This window comes from Tachypleus tridentatus, chromosome 13 (genome assembly GCF_004210375.1).
Source record: "Tachypleus tridentatus isolate NWPU-2018 chromosome 13, ASM421037v1, whole genome shotgun sequence".
Lineage (NCBI taxonomy): Eukaryota > Metazoa > Arthropoda > Merostomata > Xiphosura > Limulidae > Tachypleus > Tachypleus tridentatus.
In genome coordinates this window covers 42383303-42410968 of record NC_134837.1, presented here as the reverse complement: position 1 = coordinate 42410968, position 27666 = coordinate 42383303, and the positions used below count along the sequence as shown (strand labels likewise).

Below are 27666 nucleotides of genomic sequence, written 5' to 3'. Positions count from 1 at the left end.
CCGCTAACTCTTGGGCTACTCTTTTACCAACGAATAGTGGGATTGACCGTAACATTATAACGCCCCCACGGCTGGGAGGGCGAGCATGTTTGGCGCGACTCGGGCGCGAACCCGCGACCGTCAGATTACGAAGCGCACGCCTTAACGCGCTAGGCCATGCCAGGCCACGATTCTTTAATATATTCCCCATCACTAGGTGGTTTCCCATGTTGAGCAGTAATCTTTGAAATATCAAAACTAGCAGTAACTAAGTTGGAACTACCTGAAACAAATTTCATCAATGCACTTGACTGTGTGTTATTGTTGATATCTTGAGAAATGTGCTATTTTTTGTTCTTGATCACTCTTATCACAAAACTATTTATGAACAGTTTCATAATGCCGCTTTACAGTGAAAGTCCTGCACACTACGGTTTCGAAACATAAGATGCATAATGCTTTATCACACCAAATCTTTCAGTCCATGATCCTTGAAAATATCTGCTACTGCTCCTTCCACTTCGATGTGTTTGTTTTTGCTCGTTGACCTGACATTCTGACAAGCTGAAAAGGGTAAATACAATTTAAAAATATCTCACCACTTAATTTAAATACGAGAATTTAACTTATCGTAACATAACAGTAAGTGGAAATTTATGTCATTGATATAAAAATAAATCTGTGGTTAATTTATAAAAAAAAATATACGCATACCACGCCAAATAACATAATTTTAAAATATAATTAATATATTTACTGCGCTATTATCGCTAAATATCCAGTATTCACTCACAAACAACAAAAGAAAATTATGAGCAGAGCGAAGCCAATACCAACAGTTTACGTCTGTTTTTATTCAAATACTGATGTGTACACTGAGTCTGCAAAGAATTCAAAACGTGTCATCTGGTATCACGTGCTTCCGAAACCGCAAAACTGACGCCAAGAGAGCGTGAGATGTCTCCTGTAAACATTTCTCACTGCTCCAGGCCTGGAAAAATTATTCGCTGCTGCATTTGGCAATAATGATAATCATTATATATGTTTATTTACTTATTTTGGGTTAACGTTAGGGTTTAAAGAATCGAGAGGCAGCACTGCATACCGCGTGTCAGCAAAAGGTTTTATCGTGCCACGTTGGGCACGCGTGCCATAGGTTTGCCATCACTGCACTAGTGCAACGAAGAACGTTGAAGTAGTTAAATCTCTTGATCCTGATGTAGTGCAACATTCCTGTGGGAAGAGTAGATATTATCATTTACAGAGAGAAAAAGTAACTTGTACAAAACTTTCAACGGTTTTCTGAACAACCACTGGTTTATGACAGAACTGCATAAACTAAATGAAAAAAAAAGTTAAAAAAACTTGCTTATAACTCAAAGAAGAGGAAAAATATTTAAGACAACTCCATATTACAGAAGTTAGGCAAACAAGATTTTAGGTTCTTTACAAAGAAGCACTGAGTACAAGCAAAGGAGGTCATTAGTCCACTTTATTAAGTATTAGTTAAATTACACTTGAAATATTGTATTAAGTTTTAGTCACCTTATTTAACATAGTAACAGGCTAAACATTCTTAATATTTTGCATCGGAGAGGTAAGAGCTTAAGGTTACGTGAGTTAAGGTTGTTAAGATTATCAATGGTTAGGCTTAACATTTATAAATTCAAGGAAGTTTTCATTAAACTATATATAGTGAGACTAGAAGACACGATTTTAAGTAAAGGAGGTCATTAGTCCATTTTATAAATTATTAGTTAAACTACATTTGAAATATTATGTTAAGTTTAATAAATAAACAAAAAAGTTTTATAAATAAAAAAATGAATGGAATTATCAACCAGTGATCATTTGGAAAATCATCTTGAAGCATAAAACACAATATTTAAATATTGTTTATTTATTTGTTAACTACCTGAATATTATCGGGATATAAATGCACGATAAAATAGCACTAAATTGAAGTAGCCTTAGTTTTTTACTTTAATTATTTATAAGCGATACTCAAAGGACAGAACCCACACAGAATACAAGTTCATTAACTAAACAAATTGAGACAGTTATATTAAAATGATTTTTAAGCCTCACCATGTCGTTACAGTATATGCTGATACATCTGGTCACGCTTTATCTTTTAACTGACTTCCTTAATCCGTATAATATACGAAGACAAAAGTTTTCCAGTACCCATTTTAAAAGTACAATAGCAGAGAAATATATAGGCGTTGTACGTTGTAACTTAACCAGTATGTTTTCGTTTGGAATAGCATAAATACCCGTTTCATTATTCAGCTGCTTCGGGTATGCAACAGTTAAACAGGATAAACGACTTGAGGTCTTATATTGTAAACCGATACCGTTTTAACCTCGTTTACAAATATATCCAGTACCTTTTGTAATAAAAATAGTTTAGATGACAGTAATCAATGTTCAATTTTAACTTTATATCCTCTATTCTGATTCTAGTTTACTCAATGCGATATTAGCGATGATCAGAAATCCCTTTAAAAGTGTTTTGTAATATGCTTTGTACGACTTCTGGAATTTTCTTTCATTCACTGACTGGTAGAAAATGGTACGTGACTTCTTACAGTTATTAAGATACACATGTGTTTTGTCAAATGTCACCGAATATTTAGTTTTTTCTCTAATTAGGTACTGTTTGTACAATTTTATAGAGTTGATATGCTTTTCCTTTAGGGTGGTTGGTCTTTAGAAGGGGTAGCTTTTGGATTTTGTGGAAGCAGTAAATTCTGGTGAGTTTATGAAAAACGCTGGCTTTGAGATCTTATTTTTATTTTTATTTCATTTAATAGTTTTAGTTTAATTTAGGGGATGGAGCAGCCCAGGTTGACCAATAAGTTCATTGTTGTCCCTAAACATTGTTTTGTAATTTTTATTTTTCTCTATAGTATAATTCTCTAGAGTAAACATTTCTGAAATAATTAAGATAGTAATAATAGAACTATAACGTTTTTAATAATATTTTTCTTTAGTGATATGATATTAAGATATACAAAATGATTTATGTATAAATTTATTTATTGCTTTTCGGGAAACATGATTTTTAAAAATAAATAATAGTTGCTTTGAATTTTACTAGATGGTGCTTTATGTTACAGGAAGTTTTTGAATTAGTAGTTTTTACATATCAATCAGTGGAGTCTGTTGAACTCTGAGGAAATGTGTTTTCATGACGAGTAATTATTTCCAGCAAGTGAATGAGTTTGTTTAAGTAAGAATTTAAGATAATAATTTACGATATTGCGATAAATTATGAATACTGGAAGTCAAATTATTTTGTTCTTTACAGTATCAAAACTATTAACATGAAACTAAGAATTTTATTTCTAACCAGGTCGAGGTCAACAGCATTAACTAATGTTGTACATTACCATTGTAGTGTCTGTAGTACCAGTGATCTGCTTTTTAATTTAGTTCTGATACGGAACAAAGATCTGTACGGTTTTTAGCCTATTGTCATTTGAGGTATGTTACATCATCATTTGACATTTTGAAATAGTACGTAACCATAGAAGAGGACCTATGTTATTAATAAGTAAGTAGTATCACTGGTAGCTAAGGTATGTGATATTAACAAGAATATTACATGGTGGTAGTATAGTTAATTTGTATTTAATTAAAATTTGAAAAGGGTGAAATAATTTTGAAATTGTAATTTTTGTCATTTTGAGTAGGATGTTTATTCTGCTACTGTGTAAATGTACTGTAAATTTAGAGAGTGTAAAGTTATTACTTTCTGTTGGCATTGTTAGGGGAAATAATCAAATAAGCATTTTCAGTTGAGCAAAAATTACTTATTACATATTTTGAATATTTAATAAAGGTGTATCTAAGTGTTTAAAGAAGGAAATGCTTTAGTTAAGTCCTTCCCCAAAAATAACAACATACAAACAAAAACAAAATAATGTAATTGAGGTAAAGCTACTATTTCATATTAAAATAATTTTTGATAATTTGGTTTTTGTTCAAACAACTTGGTCTAAAAGTTTGTTTTATTATTTTCCTCTTGAACTTTATTAAAAAGTTGGGTATTAATTTCTTCAAAACTGTTATTATTGGGCTTTGTAGTATGTGTGTGGTTTAACATTGAAGAATTACATGTGTAATTCTAAAGTTCAAATATAGTTAGTGTACATGTATTTAGCAAATATTTGTGAAGTGGTAAATTCATTATAAATAATCTATTTGTTGTTTCAAAATTTGTTAAGATGTGTATACTGACTACATCATACATGCACACATCTGTGCATGTATGATGTAGAGTTTGCACTATTTGAATGGTTATTAAATGATACAGGAGATCGTCATACCAAATGTTTCTATGAAACTGATTTTTACATTTTAACTTGTAAAATATCTGAGAACATCCAAAGCTTTAACTCCTATAGAATTCTAATAAAAGCCTCCCCTCCCCCATTGAAATCTAAAAATAATGCTCCTACAGGTATGCCAATTCAACTATTGCAATAATTTTTATATAACTATTGTTTCACTTTTTACAATTTTTTAACCTCAACCATTTTTCTGTGAATGACTTTTTACTTTAAAAAAATCCAAGACAATAAATTTAATAATTTAATACTTTAATGTACATTTGTATTTTTTGAAACATTTTTATATTAATTAAAATTTTTATTTTGCAGAAATCTATAAATAACTGTTAGATCCAAATTTTTATGAGGTGAAGAAAGTCTTAGGCATGACATTAACAGTCAAAAGGTCATGGAAGTTGCGTGAGTATGCCTATCATGTGTGATGAAAGTTTTAATAAAAGTAAAGTGAAGATTTTAAATACAAACTTTGATATAAGCAAAATATTTGTCAATAAATGATGTGAATGAATATGTAGCTGCCAGTGTGATTAAATTATTACATTCATAATTATTGTGTTAACTTGATTTCATTATTTACCATAATTTGGGTTATTATAAGGCAATTTGCTTTTATGGTTTCATAACGACAAGTGTTAGATATAATAAAAATGAAAATAATTCAGAAAATGACTATGAGAATGTTTCTGGAAATAGTAGGGTTATGGTACATGGATATGTTAAAATTGCTTAACTTGTTTTCTCTTCAGAAATAGAGTAAGGGGTAATGACCTTGAAGTTTACAAGATTACTTAGTGGACTGATAGGACAAAGGTGTGATTTGTTTTTGCTATATTTTAAAGGCAACAGAATAAGAGGTTAAAATATTTCAAAGAGACAGACTGGTCAAAACAGTTATATTTTCTTAACACTGTGATTGGCTTAATACAAAAGTTTAATACTGTTAGCTGTCTGTGGTCTTCATAGACCTCATATTTTGTAAACGTTGGCACTGACAGATAATTGTTTAAGGACAATGTGGGACTTATTGGTCTGTCTTGGCTGTTCCTCACTCAAAATCAATTAACTTAAAAACACAACTTAAAGCCAATCTTTATCATTCCTATACATATCAAGCTTTTTCTTAAAATTATTTAGCTTTTCTGCCACTACAACATCTCAAGTCAACCCATTTCAAAGGCCAACCACCCTGTTATAAAAATAAAATTGTCTTAACTGAAGATGGAAGTATATAAATGTTTGTTTTTATTGGTAACTTCAGTGTTTTTTTTTTTTGTGGTAAATTGTTACACTTAGTTTATGTGGTAAAAAAAGAAACAAATTGTGATATTTAATGTTTATTTATTGAATAATGAAGAAAAAGATTTTACATGTTAGGGTTTTTTTTGTTTCCAAAATACTAGTTTATTATCATTTAAATATTTTTAAATTAAGTTTTTTGGATGGGATCTACTTTGGCCCTGGAAGAGTGATGTATCAAGTAAAATACAATTAAAATATAGATATATAAAAACAATTATACAAATGCAGAAATGTTTTACAACCAACTCTTAGGTATTTTTAAAAATACTAAATTACTTAAAACATAAATTATAAGTGAATTAGATTATTCTTACTAACATTACACAGAAAATAAGTATTCATGTTTATCTGTGTTTAATTCTTTTAAAGTAACTGTGTAAATATATTAACGTACAAATTTTTTTAGGCCTTAATTAATAAGATGCTCAGGAAGTGTTAAATTTTCTTTGTGTAAATAATAAAATGAAAATTTTCCATATAATTCAGTGTTCAGACCTAACTGAAGACATGAGTTCTAAATATTAGTGTTTCTTTACTGAAACTTTTATGACGGTATCACAGGATAAAATTTTTAAATATAAAGAATATAAACATTTTAAACCTGTACTTATTTATATAGTTAATTTCTACCAATTTACAACCACAGTGATGGAATTTCTTGCTTTTAATTCTCTAGAAACTTCTGTAGTTGTTTTCCAGTAATTATTTTGTTGGACTGTAGTTTCCAGTAGATTTTCTGGGGTTTACATAACTAATGTGCAATACTTAAAGTATACTCTAATGCAAATATTTTTATGATTCAGACATTAGAAGTGTAGGAAGAAAATTAATAGTGGGTGTCCAAGGTTTATTTGACTTAGTAAATCAAAGTAGTAGGAACCATTGGTACGCCTATTATGGCCTGTATCCAGTGCTTGACTTAGAAGATCTTGGGTTCTGTATTAAATTTTATGCATTATATGCAAAAAGTGAGGATAATTTACCTAATTTTCGTGCATTTTCAATGATGTATGTTGAAAAGTGGTGGACCTGGCTCCCTTGATCTTTTTACACCACAAACATAGCAAAATGGATATTTTTTTCAATATCTTAACAGAAACAGTTACCCATAATATTACTGTTGCAAAGTTAATCTTTCAGTACCCCACCTTACTGCAAGCAGAAGTATTAACTAAGTGTTACTGATATCCTGATGTTTAAAAGCTATATGTGACAATTACTGTGCCCTAGAGTTGTAATATTTTATTGTTAGCAGGGTTGTGTAAATAGACGTTTAGCTTACATTTAAATAAGCTTGTGTTTGTTTGATTATGATTATCTCTGAGAGTTGCGTCTGTACCAACTCCTAATTTTAATTAGGTAGTGGTAACTTACCAGATTAGAAATGCTAAAATTCAGGGTTTCATTTTCAATAGTAGATAGAATGAAATTAGTAAATTGTGAAGCTTTACACTAAAGAAACAATAACAACCCTAATTTTAATGGACTTTTAAATTAATTAAGCAAACAAATGAATTTTCATTTTATTGTAAATTGCCATGTTAAAGTTAAAACCAAGGGACAGTATTGAGATATTAAGTTGGTGCATAGACACATAATGTTTTGAAATAGGTACTTGTATATCGTGTTGGCTCAAAGGTATTTCACAGGTAATACTTATTGTTTATTTCACAATCACTACTTAGACTGCTCGGTAGATGGCGATAATTATGCTAAAACTTTGTCCTAATTCTAATAGTTATGCTAACTCTTTTTTAATTCTACTTTACTATTATTAAACCTAAAATATTTTTTGTTTTTGTATTTTATTTTAACAAATCAATTTCGATTTGTGACATACAGTAGACCTGACGTTCTGTTAATGTACTTATTCTCCAATTGGTCTAATATAAATATTATAAAGTAGAAATACAACAAAAAATGGGTACTTTTTTGTGTCATTAAGTGGTTTTTCTAGATTCATTAAATAGTAGTTTATTTATTCGAATTTAACTCGTACTTAAAAAAATTTTCTATAGTCAGTTAAAATATAATAACATATGAAATAAAACCAGCATCAGAGAAAATACAAAAAAAAAAAATGTAGGCTTGTAGTAAAAGAAAAATTTCCTTTGCTCCAATGAATTTGGGCTGTGATACGACAGATTCATGCAGTTGCTATTTGTATTATAAAATCGTTTAAATAATAGCTATTGCTTTATGAACCGGATTAAGTTGAAGTGTAATATTCCTTAGTTTTATTGATGATAGGATAGTTAAAATAAAAATTAACCTTGCTTATCATAAGAAACTTGTGGCTGGAGAACGTCTTTTTCGTGTTTGGTTTTGGATATGACATACTTTGCGATATTTGTATTTGTGTGATTTTTGACCCGTTTCAACATAATACTTAGTGTTTGATAAACAGCCTTAGAAATTACAAGTCGCCAGCAGTGGTTTGTTTCTTTCACTTCATTTGAACATGTTATAAGGACGTCAACTGTTTGTTTCAGAGTTTTTGAACAATTTTTGCAGGGTAGCCAGTTTATTCCGACCCTTTTTTTTTTGTATTTTAAGGACTCGTATGACGTTCATCGCTTCTCGAGTTTGGAGCATTTTATTTTAACTTCGTCATTGGAATTTTGTTAAGAGTGATGTAGTTATCTTTGTCAATTCAAGTGTAAAGTGATGCTCGACAACTTGATTTCACGGTCATTGTAAGCCTAATTATTAATTAGTATTGTGAATGCGGATACCAATTAGGAACTCGTAAAAACTCGAAGCTTTTATATCTACAATTACGTAAAGCAGCTGTGGTATCTACGTTTCTTAGACATGAGCTTCAACTGGTTTTGTAAATCAATGATTCAAAGTGTCCTGGTCCGTTATGGCCAAGTAGGTTAAGGCGTTCGACTTGTAATATGCGAGTCGCGAGTTCGAATCCCCGTCGCACCAAACATGTTCGCCTTTTCAGCCGTGAGGACGTTATAATGTTACGATCAATCCCACTATTATTTGGTAAAAGAGTAGTCCAAGAGTTGGTGGTGGGTGGTGATGACTAGCTGCCTTCCTTCTAGTCTTATAGTGCTAAATTAGGGATGGCTAGCGCAGATAGCCTTCGAGTAGCTTTGCGCGAAATACAAAAGAAAAGTTTTGAATTCAAAGATTTTTTCATTGGAATCAAATTTATTTGTTTTTAAATTTTAATGTTAGCAAAGTTTTTTAATGTTTGTATTTAACTCAAAAACATCAAATTAGTGATGACTAGCTGTCTTTCCTCTAGTCTTACACTGCAAAATTAGAGACGGCTAGCGCAGATTGCCCTTGTGTAGTTTTGCGCGAAATTTAAAACAAAGAAACAAATTTATGTACGCTGTTGGGTGAAGTATATGTAGTATGATGGTCAATGACAGCATGGGGTCTACATAGACCCCACACAAATATTAGATTATAGCTGTTTCAAAAACAGCACTGTCATCTACCAGAAGTACTGAAGAGGGTTAAATATAACGAATAAGACAACCATAAAATCCATAGTTTATGGCCATTTTTTTTTCAATATTATGCTCAACCTTTAGTTTGAACAACAATTTACTGATATTCAAATTTAATATAAGGCTGTTGCAGGTTAATACTGTAGCTGGAACGCATGCGTGTCACTTTTCTGTATATACACATAATACTGTCTAACATACCACAGTTACAACATCGTTGTTTGCCCCTATGCAAGAAGATGAGCATGGTAATGTATCATGAGAGCTAATCAGTTTAAATAGAATCTCTCTCCAGAAAAAGAAAGGTTCTACAGTTCGTAGTATATGTTAAGATGCTACAGTCATAACGTTTGTTTATCAACTTTTTAGTGCTAATCATATCTTATAAGAATAATAAACAGGCTACTAGATTGAAGTACATCAGAATGTCGACGTAAAGTGGGAAAACTAGTTTGCCAAGTGAACAAAGCTACACAGTTTTTCTCACAAAAGATTCAAGTAGAAAGAATAAGCTAATTTTTGTTATGCTTAATCCGTATAATAACTATCAGTAAATATTTATATTTTTATTGTCATTTCTAGACAAAATCTCCATCTTTTAAACTGTTGTCATGTTTTTTTATTCAGTTAGTAAAGAGGTACAACGTAATCTAAATTTCACTGTTTCAATATATGTTGTAGTTTCGTTGTTACAAGACTTCATTTGTTTGGTTGTTATAGAATGTCATTTTTGGTATTGATTTCGTGGACTTCAAAATCGTGTGTTTAAAATACTGTTATATTATCCCTATCCTTGCGGGTAACTAGGGGTTAGAGGGCATGTCATAACGTTTGTAGACTAACATTCAAAATTTTATTTATACCCCTCGGTGTGAATTTCTGTACGTGGTGAGGGGACCTCCCAGGGAAAGTTCTGTTCTTTTAGTTTACCTCTTCTGGGATCTAAACATCCACCCACGTGTTTGCCGTGCGTGGCGACCCGTGAAGGGGAGGAGAGGATCTTGGTAGTTGAGGGTCCAACCCTGACACACTACTTTGGCCTTGAATTTCTGTGGACGGGCGGTCTTGGGGAAGTCCCCCTGGGTCAATCGGCTGGTCCATTTGGGATAGGGACAATCAAGTACCAATGTTGGATGTTCTCTGCAGGTGTTGTGGATATTGTATCTGATGCTGGTGTTTGGGTATAGTGCTCATAAAACCCTGGCGTTGCTGCAGAGTCCTTGTTTGGCTTTGTAGTGCGTCACCTCCTAGGGCTCCATGGTGGGTGGGGGTCAGTGGGCACCGAAATTTCCTTTTTTAAATATGGATCCTCCAAATAAAACTTAAAATAGTGAAAAACGGTAAACGACCACGTCTTGAAGATTCTGAGCAGCAATCTTCAACATCTGTAACACCTCATTTTCTTATTCTACATTTTCTTTCAGACAGACCTTTAAGGCAAATGTCTCCCTTTTTCATTGAAAAGGGACTAGAGGGACTTGATGGCTCTCCAAAGTCCGTAAAGAAGCTTTGATCTGATGACATGTTGGTGGAAACATCCTCATCTCAATACAGTGAACTCCTCTTGCATTCAAAGGCAATTGGGGATATACCTGTTGAGATTACACCTCATGCTACTTTGAATTCATCATGAGTTATTCTTGAGAGGGATTGGAAGAACATTCCTGAGTCAGAGATTCTTGTTGGTTTCTCTACTCGAGTTTCTGCAGTGAGGCATATCTCCACTCGCAAAGATGGAATTACAATGCTGACCAACATCCTCATTCTGACATTTACATCATCACGTCCACCTGCCACCATCAAGGGAGGTTATCTTAATTGCAGGGTACGGCCATATTTTCCCAACCCTCTTTGATGTTTCCAGTGTCAGCTGTTTGGTCACTCAAAGACGTCATGTCGTGGTTCCTTGACGTGTGCTCGTTGCAGTGGCAAGGACCACGATGACTTTGAGTGTGAAGTGGACCCACATTGTGTTAATTGCAATGGCTCTCACTCGTACTACTTTCTTTCTTGCTCTAAACGGTTGTAGGAAAGAGAGGTGCAACGTTTGAAAACGATTCACAATATTACTTATCCTGAGGTTCGAAAATTGCAGACCACCACTTCATCTCGGACATATGCTACTGCACTTCGTTCCACAATTATATTGGAAGTGCAGACAGATGTCTCTGTGCCTCCAAAAGAATCGTTATCAAAGCAAATGAAAAGTCTTTTGACCTCCATGGTTAAAAAGTTGATTAATTAATTTCAACACCTATCTCTGTCCCTTACATACATTCCAACAAATCCAAAGATCCATGATCCACTTCCTTCGATTCTGGGTACAGGCATTTCCTCGGATGCATTTTCTTCTCCCATCCCAAGATGCAAAATGATCATTCGTTCACGTTCTCATTCACTGGAATCCTTTTCCAACAGCAAAATCCTGCCCAATCGACCCAGAGCAGGATCCATGGAGGTCATTAGACCTTCCTCAAATAAAGACAGTAAAGAAAAAAGACGTGGTTGTAAAGAAGGGTTCTCCACCCAATTCGTCTACACATAAATAAAAATGGCCATCTTGATACAATGGAACTGTCGAGGTTAACATTCCAATCTGGATGACATCAAAACACTGATTGCTTCATACCATCCTGTATGTCTTTCCTTACAGGAAACATTTCTGAAAGCTGCTGATACACTCACCTTTCAGTAGTTTTCTTTGTATAGAAATGACAGGCTGTGTGATGGACGAGTGCATGGAGGGGAGGCACTGTTGGTTGATCAGCATGTTCCCACCCTGTTTTAGCGACTCTACACACTCTTGGAGGCTGTAGCCATCCATGTTTCTTTGTGTCTTACCATCACTGTTTGTTTTCTCTATCTGTCGCCTGGAGAGACGCGATCAATCAGACTTTGATGCTCTCATTGAACAGTTGCTGTCTCTTTTTTTTTAATTCTGGGGGACTTAATGGTTGTCATCCCCTCTGGGGAAGTGCTGGTATTTATAGGAGGGGTTGCTCTGTAGAGTGTATGCTCTCTGATCACAACCTTTCTCTTTTCAATACTGGTCCTTCTACTTATTTCTATGTGCCTAGTCAGTCCTTGACTACATTGATCTCTCAATTTGCTCCCATTCTTTATTCTCCCATTTTTCATGGATGGTTGACATTAATCTACGAGGCAGTGATCAGTTTCCTATAATTTTGAGAGAGACTGGCCGTGGTCATTGCCACCTGACCCGCGTGTCTGGTAGAAGCTGGATCACTCAAACTGGCCCTCTTTCACTGCTCTTGCAGAACTTGATTCTGCCATTGTCTGTAAGCCATCAATAGACGACTGTGTGGCAGCAGTAACTGACTGTATTATACAAGCAGCTGCTCAGTGTATTCCTAAAACCTCGACACGTTTTTCACGTTATCCTCGTTCATGGTGGAATCCTGCCTGCCATATGGCACGGAAGGCTCAAAAACGGGCCTTGGATACTTTCTGTAGATATCTCACACTCTCGAACCGCATTACTTTCCAGCGGTCCTGTGCACATGCTAGGTGGGTAAGACGTCAAAGCCAGGTGGAATCTTGGATTAAGTTCACAACCAGCATATCTTCTACCACCAGTTCCAAAGTCATATGGGACAAGATTCGAAAGGTCAATGGGCAATATAATTCTGTTTCCCTCTCGATTTTGCTCTCTGATGGCCAGGAAGTAGTTGATACCTGGAGCATTGCTGGTGAAAGCTTTTGCCGGGTATCTAGCACTTCTACTTCTTCCTCCACCTTCTTAGCCATCAAAACTCTGGTAGAGCGATCACCTCTTTCCTTTTGAGCTGATTGTTTTTATGACTATAATCTTCCCTTCATAGGTCTGGCAGTACATCAGTTGGACCTGATAACTTTTAACTGGATCTGACAGGAGAATATTTTTCCTGATACCTGGCACCAGGCTATTGTCTTGCCCAATTGCTTTGACAAGCTGTCTCTGTAAGACCCTAGAGAGGATGGTTAATGCTCGTCTTGTTTGGCTTCTCGAATCAAACAATCTTCTCCTGCCCACCCATTGTGGGTTCCGAAGACAGTGCTCCACCTTCGACTACCTGATTTGACTTGAAACGTCAATCAGAAAAGCCTTTCTCAAATGACAAAATGATACAATATCTTGTATCAATATTCTTTGACATTGAGAAGGCTTATGACACAACATGGAGGTATGGCATTTTGTTAGACCTCCATATATATGGTTACGTGACCATTTTACCATTTTTATTAAAAAAATTTTAATGGACAGGAGATTCCAAGTGCGTGTAGGTTCGACACTTTCCCGTTCTTTTCTACAGGAACTTGGAGTCCCTCAGGACTGTGTTTTGAATGTCACACTTTTCAGTATAAAGATTAATACCATCATTGAACAACTCCCTCTCAATGTTGCAAATGGGCTATTTGTCGACGACTTTCACATCTCATGTGAGTTGTCGAACATGAGGTATATTGAGCGGCAGCTACAGACTGCCTTCAATCGTTTACTGAAGTGGACCACAGCAAATGGCTTTAACTTCTCTCTCTCTCTAAAACCGTTTGCATGCAGTTTTGCCGCCAACAGGATATTCGCCCTGATCCTGAACTCCGTATGTGTGAAGTTGTGCTGCCTGTGGTCCCTGAGGCAAAGTTCTTGGAGCTTATCTTTGACCATAAGCTGACCTTTATACCACACATCAAGCAGCTACGGGTCAAATGTACGAGAGCCCTGAACATCCTTCGTGTCCACTCTTCCACCACTTGGGGAGTAGATCAATGTTCTGTGCTAAAGATATATCGTGCTGTAATTTGATCAAAACTCTACTATGGATCACTGGTCTATGGCTCTGCCAGACCATCGGCCTTAAAGATGCTAGACCCTATTCATCATCAAGGACTTTGGCTCTGCACTGGGGCTTTCTGCATTTCCCCAGTTCAGAGCTTATACATAGTCTCATGAACCTTCTTTGCACCTCTGCCGTTTGCATCTGCCTTTATTATATGCTTCGAAACTCCGTTTCTTACCAAAGCATCCCACCTGGGGTTGTGTTTTCCTTCTTCAATGGGCCATGCGTTTTCAGAACAGATGATCTGCCAATGCTCCTTTTGGTCTTCGTATCCAGGTGCAGTTGAATAAATTGGGTTTGTCCTTGAATAACATTGTTGTATCCACTGGTAAGCCCATTCCACTATGGCTTCTTACAGTTCTCAAATGTGACCTATCTTTAAGTTGTCTGAGAAAAGCAGACACTCCCGACTGGAAATGCTGTCTGTTATTTGCTGAACATCTTTCGAACTATCCTTCCATTCCTATTTATACAGATGGTTCGAAATCAGGTGACTGTGTGGGCTCTGTTATGGTTTGTTGTGGTTCGGTGGTTGCGCGCAGAATCCCCTCTACAGCTTTTGTGTTCACTGCTGAACTGTACGCCATTTCTCTTACCCTGGATCACATAGAAGTTAAGAAATATTCAAACTGCACTATTTATACTGATTCGCTTAGTTCTCTACTGGCTTTGGAATCGCTTCACATTAGTTCACACCCTGTTATCGCCCATATTTAAAACCGACTGGCTCATTTCTCTTTCACATCTACTTATATCCAGTTTTTCTGGATACCGGGCTAAGTTGGTATTCGCGGGAACGAGCCCCTCGACACCACAGCTAAATCTATCTGCTTTGGCACTATCACCGCTGTTCTTGTTCCATACATGGACTATGGTCCTGTATTTAAGGCTCGGCTCCGTGCCACCTAGCAGTCGACTTGGAGCGAGCAACGCGAAAACTAGCTTTTCCAAATAAAACCATATATTGGACTTTCGCCTTCTTGCTTCCGTAAGGATCGGAAAGAGGAAGTTGTTCTTACTAGAATACGCATTTGTCATTGTTTTTTTAACTCATTGTTTTCTTTTGTCTGGAACTGATGCACAAATGTGTTGTCTGTGTAACACTCCGGTCACAATAAGCCACATTTTACTTTATTGCCATGGTTACGACTTTACCATTTTAAACATGTTCTGTTCCAAAGTTTGTCCATAACGTTAGTGTTATTAGTGATGGTGACACTGTCCACCTTAGAAATGTTTATAGTTTTTTAAAGGTCATTAATCTTTTTAATGCCATACATGTTTTTTAATTTATACATTAGATCTTTTTAATGTGATTCCGTTTTAAGAATTGCGGTCCATCTCGTTTGATTTGAAATTATAAACTGGCCGTAACATCAAATAACTCGAACCCAGGACTGGAAAGGCCAACTTCAGGTAACTAACGCCGTTGTTTGATTTAGCCGTTAGTCATCCTGGCGAGTTATTATTAAAATTTTGCTACAAGTCTTTTAAAACTTTTATTACTTTACTTTTTGAAAATGGCCATAACGTCAAATAATTCGCAACCAGGACCGGAAAGACCAACTTCTGACGGTGGTTTTTGAACCTACCTGTTGGTCTTCAGGCGAGTTGTGATAATTACAATTACGCTACAGAAAGTCCTTTACAACTTGTATTACTGTAGTTTTTCTTTTAACGTTGTAGACATTGGTTTTATGCTATTTATGTTTTTTAAACTTTGTTTTGTTTTACCTTAATTTCCTTTTATGAATTTTACTTAATTTACTTTTACCTTTTTACCGGACGTTTGGCGCAGATATCCTAGCTGCTTTGTGCCATAAATTACTAAATCAACCAACCAACTTTATTATACTATTTTATTAATATATATCAATAAAATTTGTACGAATTTTATACTTTAATTAAAATTGTAGTATTTTATATCAACTGATTTCTTAATTTGAAAGTAAATGAAAATATAGTTTAATATCATACTAACCACAATGGTACTTCATCTTTAAGTTTGGCCAGATTAGGTTTCATGACACGTCTAGTACAACATCTATAGTTTCATACGAGTTATAAACTCAAATTTCCAATATTGAAAAGCTAGAATATAAAATAAATACCTTTTACTTTTTGTATTTGGTAAGATATCTTAATATTTATCAAATTCACCATATTGGCTCCACCCATATACCACTTCATCATTTGAGAACTCTTGTTTATCCACGCCGTTTGTTTTATGCCTATAAGTTTATAATTAATCGAAAGCTCTACATTTTCTATACTTTAGATCTTCGTGATCCATATTGAAAAAGAATACACAGTACTATTCGTTGTTTCATCCAGTTTCATAAAAGTACTATAGAAAATAAGTGTAAAAAGTTAAAGTATAAACTCTTTGAAACTTTACAACAAATACTAACAATACTGTACATTTTATTTTGCGCATTGCAACCTTATTTTCGTTATACAACCTGAAGAATCAAGTATAGCATTATAGTAGAGGAAATAAAATATAGTTTTAATGAAAAGTATATTTTATATTTAATTAAGTTATTTATTTGTTATTTATATTCTCTTTATTATTATAAAAACAAGTTAAAATAATAAAAAATAAAACTTGTTGGGTAAGATAATGAACGAAAAATAATAAAAATCTTTATGGGGTACACATGCCAGCAGTTTGCGTTATACTATTTGATGGAATAACGTGAGCAGCATGTGCACCGCGTGATTTTCAACTTGTGTCGCGGTATTTTTAGTCAGATACGGTTCATAGGCCAGTAAAACAAAAGTTGATAAATATAAATGGATGTGCACTGTTAAGAGATTTAAATTATTTAGAATAAACGTGTGTTCCTCTTATAATTTGCAGTTATTCTAGAACAAAATAAAAGGTAATTTAGATTTATTTCCTTATTCATATGATGGTTATGAAGTTGATCAAATCGACCAACACTGTATGGAGTTAATACCGATTAAATAAGAGATTAAACATCTGGTCATCTCTTAAGTAATGTCCCATTTTTGGTTCAGAAAAAGAGAAAGGATTTCAAACGCTTTTAATATTATTTAATCAATAATGTATGTTCCGTTATTATTAATTATTTCCTGTTAACGATTCACAAGCTTCTGAATGTTACTTATGTAAAATTCTTGGGATTTGGAGGAAAATAATGTAGAGAGGACATTTTTGACTTCATATGTTCCAATCTATTTTCCATCAAGATGGTTCTGCAAACTTCAGAATATATAATAATCAGACAGGGCAAGGTCTGGAGAATTAGGAGGATGTGGAAGTTTTTCCCAGTCTAGCTCTTCAATCTTTGCAGATGTGATCCTTGCTGTATAGGGTAGTGCATTATCCTGGTGTAACACAACACGTTTACGATTGATTAAAGCAGGACTCTTTTCTTTCAGTACAACAGTCAAGCGTTCTAACTGTTGACAATAGAAATCTGGTGTAACCGTTACCTTGAGTGGCAGCAGCTCAAAGTGGATCACACCAACAATATCCCACCAAACGCTTAACAAGACTTTTCTGGGGTGGAGGCCCATTTTAGGCTGTACTTTAGGCAGTTTATCTGCACTAAGCCATTGTTTGCGGCGCTGATCATTTTTATAAAATATCCATTTTTCATCTCCAGTCACTGACCTGTCCAAAAAAGATGAGTTACGTTCACGAGAGTGCAGAGAAGTGCAAATGCCCTCTCTTGCTCTGAGGTTGGCTAGTGTCTGATTTTGAGTGTCCCATTTTCCAAGTTTTGACACCTTTTCAAACTGTTGCAGATGACAGTGAACTGTTTAATGGATTGAATTCAACTTCTGTACTAGTTCTTCAACTGTTACAACACAATCTTCATCAAGTGCAGCCAGCATCAAGTCATCATTAAACTCAACAGGACAACCTGAACGTGCTGCACCATTTAAGCTGTAGTCACCTGATCTGAACTTCTGAAAGCACCTTCGACGTTTTCTTTCATTGAGAGACTCCGCACCATAAACACCTTGAATGTTTCGTGTAGTTTGTTCTGCACTATTGCCTTTTTTAAACTCATAAAGCATTATGTGCCTAATGTGCTCGTCAGACACATCCATCTTCATAAAGGTTTATTTGATTAATGATTTGAAAAAGTGGAGTTGGGTTAGTTTTATTTATTTGTGTGAGCATTTTTGTATACGTCCTACTATATATTTTAGTCTTTACAGCCTTTTACAAAGACCGAAATGATGATGCACTTTCTGTATTAAATTTTCGAACATTACTTATGGGATGACCTGATATAAAGTTTTATTAAAAAAACGTTTAACGATTAATTATGATAATATAGAAATTAGGCAAATGAATCTTGACAAATTTCAGATAAAAAAAAATAAAATAATAACTGCTTTGCACGTTGGATGTTCTACATTCTAAGAGAAAAATTTCATGAGCAAACCTTTGATAAAAGAATCATAACAGTTAATTTAAAAATCTGATATATTGTGTATGAAATCCTTGTAATATTCTATAATAATCTTGTGTTTTTAAAAATTAGCTGTTTAAGTTTTCATTAAATGTTATATAATTTTGGAATATTTTTGTTATAGTTTTGTCCCTGTTGTTTGCTGCCACCTACAGCAGTTTCTCTTCTAATTCGTAATTTACATCGTCAGGTTATAGCATTTTCGATCATCTACGTCAGTGATAATTTTAAGGTGGGTCTGTATTTAAAAATCGTACATTTTGATCCATAGTACATGTTAAAGAAAATACATCCGTTGCATTTTCCGTACTGGAAACGTGTTCGTTGAACCGGTGCAAATGCACGTAATATGAAGCGTGTCTGTAATTGGGCTGTATCTGCTGTATATGCAATAAGTACAGGTTTACGTAACCTGATTTTACGAGTTCTGTTTCTAGTTAGGATCGCCAACTAGTCATTATTCAGAGTATATTTTTCATCATTTCATAGGATTTTCTATTATAAGCGATCGCGTATTCAGTATCAGTGACGTAGTTTGTGCTTCATATGCTACAAAAGTTATTCGAGGGTTACGAGAAGCAGTTTAAAAAGTCGTCACGTTTTTTTCAGCAGATATTTATTGCGTATATTTACATAATGTTCACTAAAAATTAAGGTGTCGGTTAATAATTGAAAAGGAATATCTGAAATAGTTATTCTGCTGTTATATTTACATGATATGCCAGCTTGACTTTTCAGTCATCAAAATATTCATAGACTCTGAGTAGTGGTAAGACATGTACGTTTCCAAGGAAACCGCGCGCGCGTCCTCGTTAAGTTCAAGCGCATCTCGTGGTTCACGCGAGTTTCTAGCTCAAGTCAAACCATCTTTCACGCAGCCTTGACACGAGCGTTAGTGGAGCGGTCGGCTACGTTTAGTTCTGTTAGAATAAAACACGATGACTCAATTCTGGATTTGCTAATATTTCAAGTAGTGAAGATGAGACGGGTGCCATTTCATTCGCACATCTTTGATGTTGTAAACAACTGCCATTCTCATGCACCAGTAGAGAAAGCAAAGGATCAACAAGTCTTATTTGGCATTCAGCGTCATGCCAAGTTTAAAAAGCATGAAGAAGTGAGAGCTAATTACTGTGTTGGATGGGGTAATTATATTTTTAAATAACATAGTTATTCAGTTTAATTAAATACCTGTTTGTTATTATTTCAATTTCACTACACCAATGTATCGCATACCTGTGTATTTCTTGCTTGTATGGTGTCTGTGAGGTTTTATGGACAATAGATTAGTTACGTCGAAGTTTGTTTTTTATCTAAAATGGTTATAATTTTGATTATTTATAGTATAAAACGTAGGTTTATTAAGTAAACCCAATCTATAGACTTTTCGATCTCAGTGAATCAAAGTTTCATTTGATGACGTGGAGGACCATTGACCTTGATATACGCGGAAATGAATGTAAATTAAAACTAATAGCACTCTGGTACACATTATCTCTGGTCGACTTCCGCCTTGCAAGTTGCGTGAGGCTCTTTAGATACTTTTTGTAATATCTTAAAAGGTTGGATGGCCATACGTGGTGACTGAGTTTCTTAATGAGCTGATACGTTTCAAACTGTAGTTCTAACAGTTTGCTTTGAATTTTGTTTAATCAGCTTTCACAGTAATCTACAGAATTTGTACAAAAGATTAAATAATTTCATGCTGTGCATCACCCTCTGTTAATTTATGCGAGAGGAAATCAGTTAGATTTAGTTAGTTTTACATAAAGTAAAAATTGTTTCCAATCTGTACGTTTGTTTTTCCAAGGTTAGAACCTTGATGTCCAGTTTTGTCTTCTAGATGGTATGGAGTTGAATTAATGTTTACTGAAATGATCCTAAATGGATCAGTTTTCCTATGGCTATAGAAAACAAATATTCACGTAATTACAGTATCTGTTTTATGTTTAGTGATATCCATAAAGGACTAATTATCCTTTCCGGAATACAGTTACAAACTCCCCAGTCCAAAGTTTGTTTTGTTTTACCCCATTCTCAAGCACCATTTGTGCATTTTTGAAGTGGAACATCAAAATTATTAGTGTTTTACACCAACTTCCGTGAGACGACTCTCACGTATTTAAATATAACTACCGGAGACTACGAAGAGTCGAGAATTCCATCATACATATAAAAAATATACATATTTCGACTCCGAATGTCGATACTTCTTATGGGTTATTTTGATGATTCGTAGCTGTAAGTAATTTTAAATTTGATATTAATCATGGTTTTTTCTTCACCAAAACAGACTTTTTCATATTATGAAATATTTTCACTACACAATTTTTAATCTTATTTTAGACAAATTTAATAAGACTTGTTAAACTCGTATATAGGCTAAAAATTATTTCATTTTAAATTTTTATTAAACTGGTATTTTATATGCTATCATTTCCTTGTTATTTATAAGAATCTCGGTAACTAGAATTGAAAATAGAGAATCAATTGTTAATATTAAGATTTTTATATTTTCACTAGAAGAGTTCCTGGCTCATGAGAGTACCGTCAATTGCCTGGCTCTGGGTAGAAAGTCAGGAAGGGTCATGGTCACCGGAGGTGAGGACAGAAAAGTCAATCTGTGGGCTGTTGGCAGACCCAACTGTATTATGGTAAATATTTGCCTGTCTATTTACACATTAGAGCTAATTATTTTTAAGGTTTAAGTTTTAAAAGGTTTCGGTAGTTGCCGCGTGAGGGAGTTACACAGTAGTGCTATTACCAGTAATTAGATATTATGCTTCCATCTTTATGAATGTTCATTCTTTATAAAAACAAAATAACTTGCATATAACCATGAACTTGTGGTTGGAGCTCAACTTGCAACGTGCGGATCGCAGGTTCGAATCCTGTCACCGAACATTCTTGCCCTTTCAACCTTTATATTTCGAACGTAACGTGAAGAAATAGTTTTTAAAAACGTTTCTCTTACAATGTTTCCTTTTTAATTTAAAAAAAATAGTTTAAAAAAAAGCTGTTGAAGAACAAACATGAATATTGTAACGCCATCACATCAGAAAAAATCTAAACTTTGGAATAACTCTGTAATCAAAGGTAGGAATAGTATACTTTTCAACGAAAATTAGAATAGCCAATCTAAATTTAGTAGTTTTCTTCACATACATGCATAATGTAAATCTGTAGATTAAATTTTCTTTAACGGAACTGTGATAGATTACCTAATCCTACGAAAACTCTTAATTAATATATCATAAGAAAAGTACACTAAACAAATTATATATTACTTTATTTTAATGTCAGTATTTTAAGTTGTTTTCCTGGAGATCTTGTGCAGGTAATGTTATGTGATTTGAAATAAGAAATGCACATGTAAGTTTAAATTTACGTATTAAATTCATTCTTCATTTTATGAAGTTGAGACAGTTGTGTACTATAACAACAACAGTACGTGGGTTTATTTTCTCTAACGACTGATGTTTGAAACGGAAAACGTCTATATTTGCATGAGTCTAGAAGGAATGTATTCCGTACAACAAAACTTTCAAATAAGCTTAACTTGTTTCCTGTTTAAATAAATGTCTATTTTGTTTTTACAGTTTCAAGACGAAATTTAAAATTATTTTAATTCCGTTTTTCTTCAATTCGTAAATACCTCAAGAAAATGTCCCAATAAAACGACTCACTTGCTTAGGGTTTACACTGAAGGAATCTCGAAAATCCGTAGCAAGGAAATTAATGGTTCACTTAGAAAATTTGAATAAGTCCAATTCTGTAGTTAAACTGATTCACGTATGTCAAATTTACGCATTGTTTCAAGAGCCTTTACGTCATTATACATTACTCAAGCCCCTTTAGTAGGAAACTGTATATATATAGGGTTCAGCTGGTTAATGAGTTTTGTATTCGTGGTTTCCAATTAAATTATTACTCTATTACTTGAGTCAGGTTTTATTAATATACAATATATATGTATATATGTTAATTTTTCAGGTCTTTCTTTTATCAGCGGGCTTTTAAATGTGCTATACGTATTTGAAATTAAACTGAAGTTGGTGGTGTTTTTTTTTTTTTGGGGGGGAGGGAAGGTGAAGAGGTTCTCATCTTTTTTTTTTAAATTTACTGCCAAAGGTAACTTGGCAAACAAATTTTTTATAGGTTGTGGGGAGGAATGAACGCAGGTAATTGTCGTACAAAATTTTCTGTATTAAAACTTCAGTTATGCTATTATACTCTAAGCCTAAACGACGACAGATGTTTACAAATGTACTTGTTTTATTCCATAAGTAATATATGGCGATTTTTGTATTTTTTCTCTGAAGGAACAAATAGAGAAGGGCGTTCTTTAGATGCATATTTAACTTCACCTTTTATGCTAATACGAATGGATCAGAGTTTTGATTCACACACAAATCTAATGAATAATACATGGTAATTTCGTATTTGTGACACACAAATCCCACGAATAATACATGGTAATTTCGTATTTGTGACACACAAATCCCACGAATAATGCTTGGTACTTTCAAATTTGTGATTTCAAAAATGTCTTTGTGGGTGTGCGAAGGACATTTTCTGTACATATAAAAGTAACAAGTAAGCGGAAAACCGGTTGTTGTGTTTTTTTTATGTATCCAACCCTCAATTATTCAGCTTTAATAAAGGAAGACAACTCGTCAAGCATCACATGTTTGATGCTTTGTACGCATATGCTTTCTCACTGAAACTGCATACCAAACCTAAAATGTGAGGTAAAAAAACAAAAAAACACACACAATAACCCGAAGGTTATATAAAGAAAAGTGAAAAACATTGCGGAGTAGTCACGGTGTACAAAAGAAGTAAAAAATTGTGGAAATATGAAAAAGAAATATCTAAATACGGCCCTTAAGCCTCTCTTAGATACTGTTTTGATGTATCGAAGTCACAGAAGTTACTGAATTAGTGTGGTTTCTTGTTAAAAAGAAGAAAGAGAGAAAGGAAATCAGAAGCCTTGTATACGTTTTGTTGTGGCGCAACTCCGGGAGTTTTATTGCTAACTTTGGTTTCTAGGTGCTACCTGTGCAGTTTTCCAAGAGATTGCGTTTACCCAATCATTAATATCAACATAAATATCAACGTGATTTTTAGCCACACAAACATTTCTTTTGGGTGAACCGGTTGTTGAAGATGTTGCCCTCTGAACTGAGCAATTACCCATCGTCAAGCTGCTACTATTGTTTATTATTTTGATATGTTAGTAGATGTCTTTTTCTTTTTACTCTCATAATGAGGCTTGAGGGAGAGACCTAGTGGTTATCGTACCAGGACTGCGAACTTGAGGGTTTATGGTTTACGTTCCGTTTGCGGAAAAAAACGACACGTATCCCACCATTTGTGTTGTAGGCATAATTTAAGAGAAACAAGCATTCATATCTTATCGTTCGATTAGATAAGATTAGCTCAACTCAGCGTTGACGGTCGGTGTTTTTTATCAGTTGCCTTTCTTATAGCCTGTTAGCCCAAAATTATTGAAGGCTATGTGTAACTGTGAGAAATTCTGAAACAAATATAACTATAAAGTTGGATGGTCTGACTTTAAAAAGCTCCTCCGTGTTGGACTTACAGTTCCTTCGGGAAGTTTGTAATTTTGAATTTCTCCAATGGTCTCTCCCCATTATTTCTGGGAAACTTTTAAACTTTCAAGTATACTTTAGTTAGCAGCTATGGAATAACCCCCCCCCCCATCTTCCATTTAGTGGAAAGACATGAGTAAAGCGGTTGACCAAAGTTCAGTCTTTGGTGTGTGTGATCGACCCACAGCCCTTAAAGTATCGATGTTGAAATTGCAACTACAGTGCGAATATATATAAACAGATGTTCTGTCGTTTTCAAATTTCGTTTCTGAAAAGGCAAGAGAAACTTACATTATCTTAGATAATAATAGTGATGTAAGACTGTTGTGATAATAGATTGCAAAATTTCGTTTTTTATATATATATATATATATATAAAATTTAGAGCATTAGAACAGTTAGCTGTAAGAAGAGCCACAATACTACACTGACACTGTTGAGTATTGCGTCCACTAACATGATGTAATTGTATGAAGATGTAAACACACAGAAAAATATACTGAGTTGAATTCTAACTGTCCAGTGGATATGTTTTAATATCTAATATTAGTGTCCTTTCTTCTTGATTTGATACATGCAGCATAATCATTGTTCAACTTCTTTTCATTTTCATTGGTTGCATTGCTGTTTTGGTAACCAATTAAATTTAGTTTTGGGAAAACAGAACTCTTGAAGTATAGTGTTGCTTGACAAAGACTTGATATGAAGACACATTTTTTTATTATATCAATGACAGATATTTTAAGACTCCCCTTCAAAATTAAAAGTTTATTTTTTGCTTAGAATTTCGTGGTACTTTAACTGTAACGTTAATTTATTTCATTGTTTTTATAACAATAAGTACCTTAAGCAATTTCTGTATTTCGCTGCGGGATAGACACGAGTTAGCCCCGAGAAGTAAAATAGTAATACATGTAGTTTAGAAAAATAGTAACAAGTTTCCTATTACCAGTTAGATTTAACTTTGACGTCACATAAACATTTGTTTCTTATGTATCAAGCCGCGCTCTTGGTTGAAACTTTTAGGCAGTCGAATGTCGTTACTATGTATTACATCTAGTTTTGACATGCCATCCATTATAGGCTGAATAAAAAACAAAAGCGAATAAGATAAAAGTAGACTAGAACACCAGGTATAAACTAGGTTTAAGTAAATGTATTAAGTTGTTCAGGCTTTATTTTTTCTTTCTTTTTGGAGTCAGAGCACGTGCGGCATTACCGTTCAGTCCCTTTACATTAAATCTATTACAAAACCCACGTGATATCTTAGGTGAATATATATATTATATATACGTATGCGGGACACGAAATACCACTCATCTCGTGTAACCTACTATACCATTGTACATGTGTACTGCCTTGTACACGTTCGCCCACATAACTTTGGTCGTTCAAATGGGGAGAAATGATCCCAGTTTGAATTCCAGGCGCAGTGTCATGTAGATTTGAAAACTGTAGTGCGCATTTCTGAAAAAATTGGGTTATCATAAATTCACCGGGAACGTTTTGTTTACGAATAAGTAACATACCATATGCAGATGAAGTAAGTGAATCGAACTGCTAATGAGAACGCAAGAACAGATGCAAGGAATATTAACTAACATCAGGTCTCTAGAGAAGGTCGTTGACCGTTTATGCTCGTTGATCTGAGTTGGGATATCACTGTCGCATGTCGTTTACCTCGTGTCACTGTGTGTCGCGTGCGGTGTCTGCTACCTATGGACGAAGCAACAGATAGGAACTAAACAGAAAAACAGTTACCGTTTTTAAGGGCTTTCACCTCGTACTTATAGATCCGTATAGATTAATCTAATCGTTCTGTATAACTTGGAAAATGAATTTTGATTTAAACTTGTTAACACCCCCACATTACATTCGAGATACACTATTTTCATTTTTGTCTTCCGTGAAAAGAAAACAAATCATTGCTTCACATTTATAAGCATTGCAGTGCTTGTGGTTTCCACTATAAGATGCGTTAGCTCTTCTCTACGTAAAGCAAGGTAATCCTTTGGCTCTGTTTCCAGTTCACTATTGACACTACATCTTTAAGTCTTTTGCAGCCTGGAATTTTGCAGTGGCTGTTGTGTTTCAGACAAATTGATGCCCAGGGTAATGGAAACTGCCCTTTACATTTCAGCTGTGCTTCGACGTACTCATTTTTCACGCATAAAGACTGGCTGCTACTTCACACATGACTTCAAAACGACTAAACTGTTCCTTCTTGGAGACTTTTAGCGTTTCTTATTACTTCTATAGTTCAGAAACCATGTCTTTTCAAACATCAGGCCCAACAAATGGAAAATTAGCTGATATTACCATTTTCTGGGCTTGACTTTCATCCTTTACGACGAAGTAAGTGCATTAAGGATGTTCAGCCCATCCATGAATTTCTTGTAAACCAGGACAACATTCGGACATTTTGCTTGAACAGTTTCTTTCCTTTTCTTCTTAACCAGTCCATCAACAGTTTAAATTGGGCTGATAGCAGTAAACTTAATGAGTGTTGTACCAACTTTTCTTCTCTGAGACTTACGCTATCCATTGTTTGTTTTCTTTTAAAAGATTCCCTCCTAGTTTTTTTCGTCATGCTGTCTGACGGGGATGGGTATGTACCCATACAGTGAGATTAAATCTACATAACACAACTACTTGTAATATATACTCTTCAAAAAAAAAAGAAACTCAAAAGGGGTATTTTTGTTATTTTAAAGAGAAATATATGTAATAACGTTACAAGCTCAGAGTATGTGATGTTATACGTGTTAAGGCACTGATTGTCAGACCAAAATGACAATAAAAGTTGTGCACTTTGAAAACGGAGGAAAACATCGGATTTTTCGCCAAAACGCATGCGTGTCTAATACATTTGTTTGAGAGATCTGCATGTTCTGCAAGTGCAACGTGCAAAATCCCTATAAAAGTGACGGGTTCTCGGTTTCCATAACTCCGTGTTAAGCCACCGACACACAATACAGTTACGCCAAGACTGACTGAAGCACAACGCAACAACGCCATTGGTCGCTTGGAAGCAGGCGAATCTCGATCAGATGTTGCCAGAGCTGTGAATGTCCACCCAAGCACCATCACAAGGCTATGTAATCGTCACCAACAACATGGATCAACTCGTGACCGTCCACGATCTGGCAGACCTCGTGTGACGACGCCCGCACAAGATCGCAACATCCGGTTATGTCACCTTCGGGATAGGACCACCACTGCGACGTCTACTGCCTCAACCGTACCAGGGCTGCGTAGGATTTCCGATCAGACCGTACGCAACCGTCTACGAGATTCTTAGGCCCCATGTGGAACCCATCATGGTGAACGTCAACGACGTTTTTCAACATGACAACGCCCGTCCTCACACAGCCCGACTCACCCCTGTCTTCTTGAGACACCACAACATCAACGTTCTTCCCTGGCCCTCCAGATCACCAGATTTAAACCCCATCGAACATCTTTGGGACGAGTTGGACCGACGTCTGCGACGGCGACAACCTCAACCGCAGACTCTATACCTCAGCTTGCAGCAGCTTTGCAGGCTGAGTGGACAGCCATTCCACAGTATGTGATTCGTCATCTCATCGGTTCCATGGGCAGGAGATGCCAAGCAGTTATTGATGCTCACGGGGGACATACTCGTTATT

At 34.8% G+C, this 27666-nt stretch overlaps 1 protein-coding gene across 10 annotated transcripts in view; it reads left to right on the top strand.

The window, feature by feature from the left end:
• Positions 1 to 3096: 3096 nt before the first annotated feature.
• The window catches only part of LOC143237621 (katanin p80 WD40 repeat-containing subunit B1-like), an 84958-nt gene continuing 60388 nt past the window's right edge, over positions 3097 to 27666 (top strand). For 6 of the 10 annotated variants that reach the window (XR_013020168.1, XM_076477072.1, XM_076477071.1 and 3 more), the window contains exons 1-2: positions 18644 to 19546; positions 20925 to 21055. Coding sequence is in view for 9 of the 10 variants with exons in the window: in XM_076477072.1 (XP_076333187.1) it covers positions 19381 to 19546; positions 20925 to 21055 (297 nt within the window). In the remaining variant the exon portion in view is untranslated. The other 4 variants (XM_076477077.1, XM_076477076.1, XM_076477074.1 and 1 more) reach the window with 4 other exon arrangements.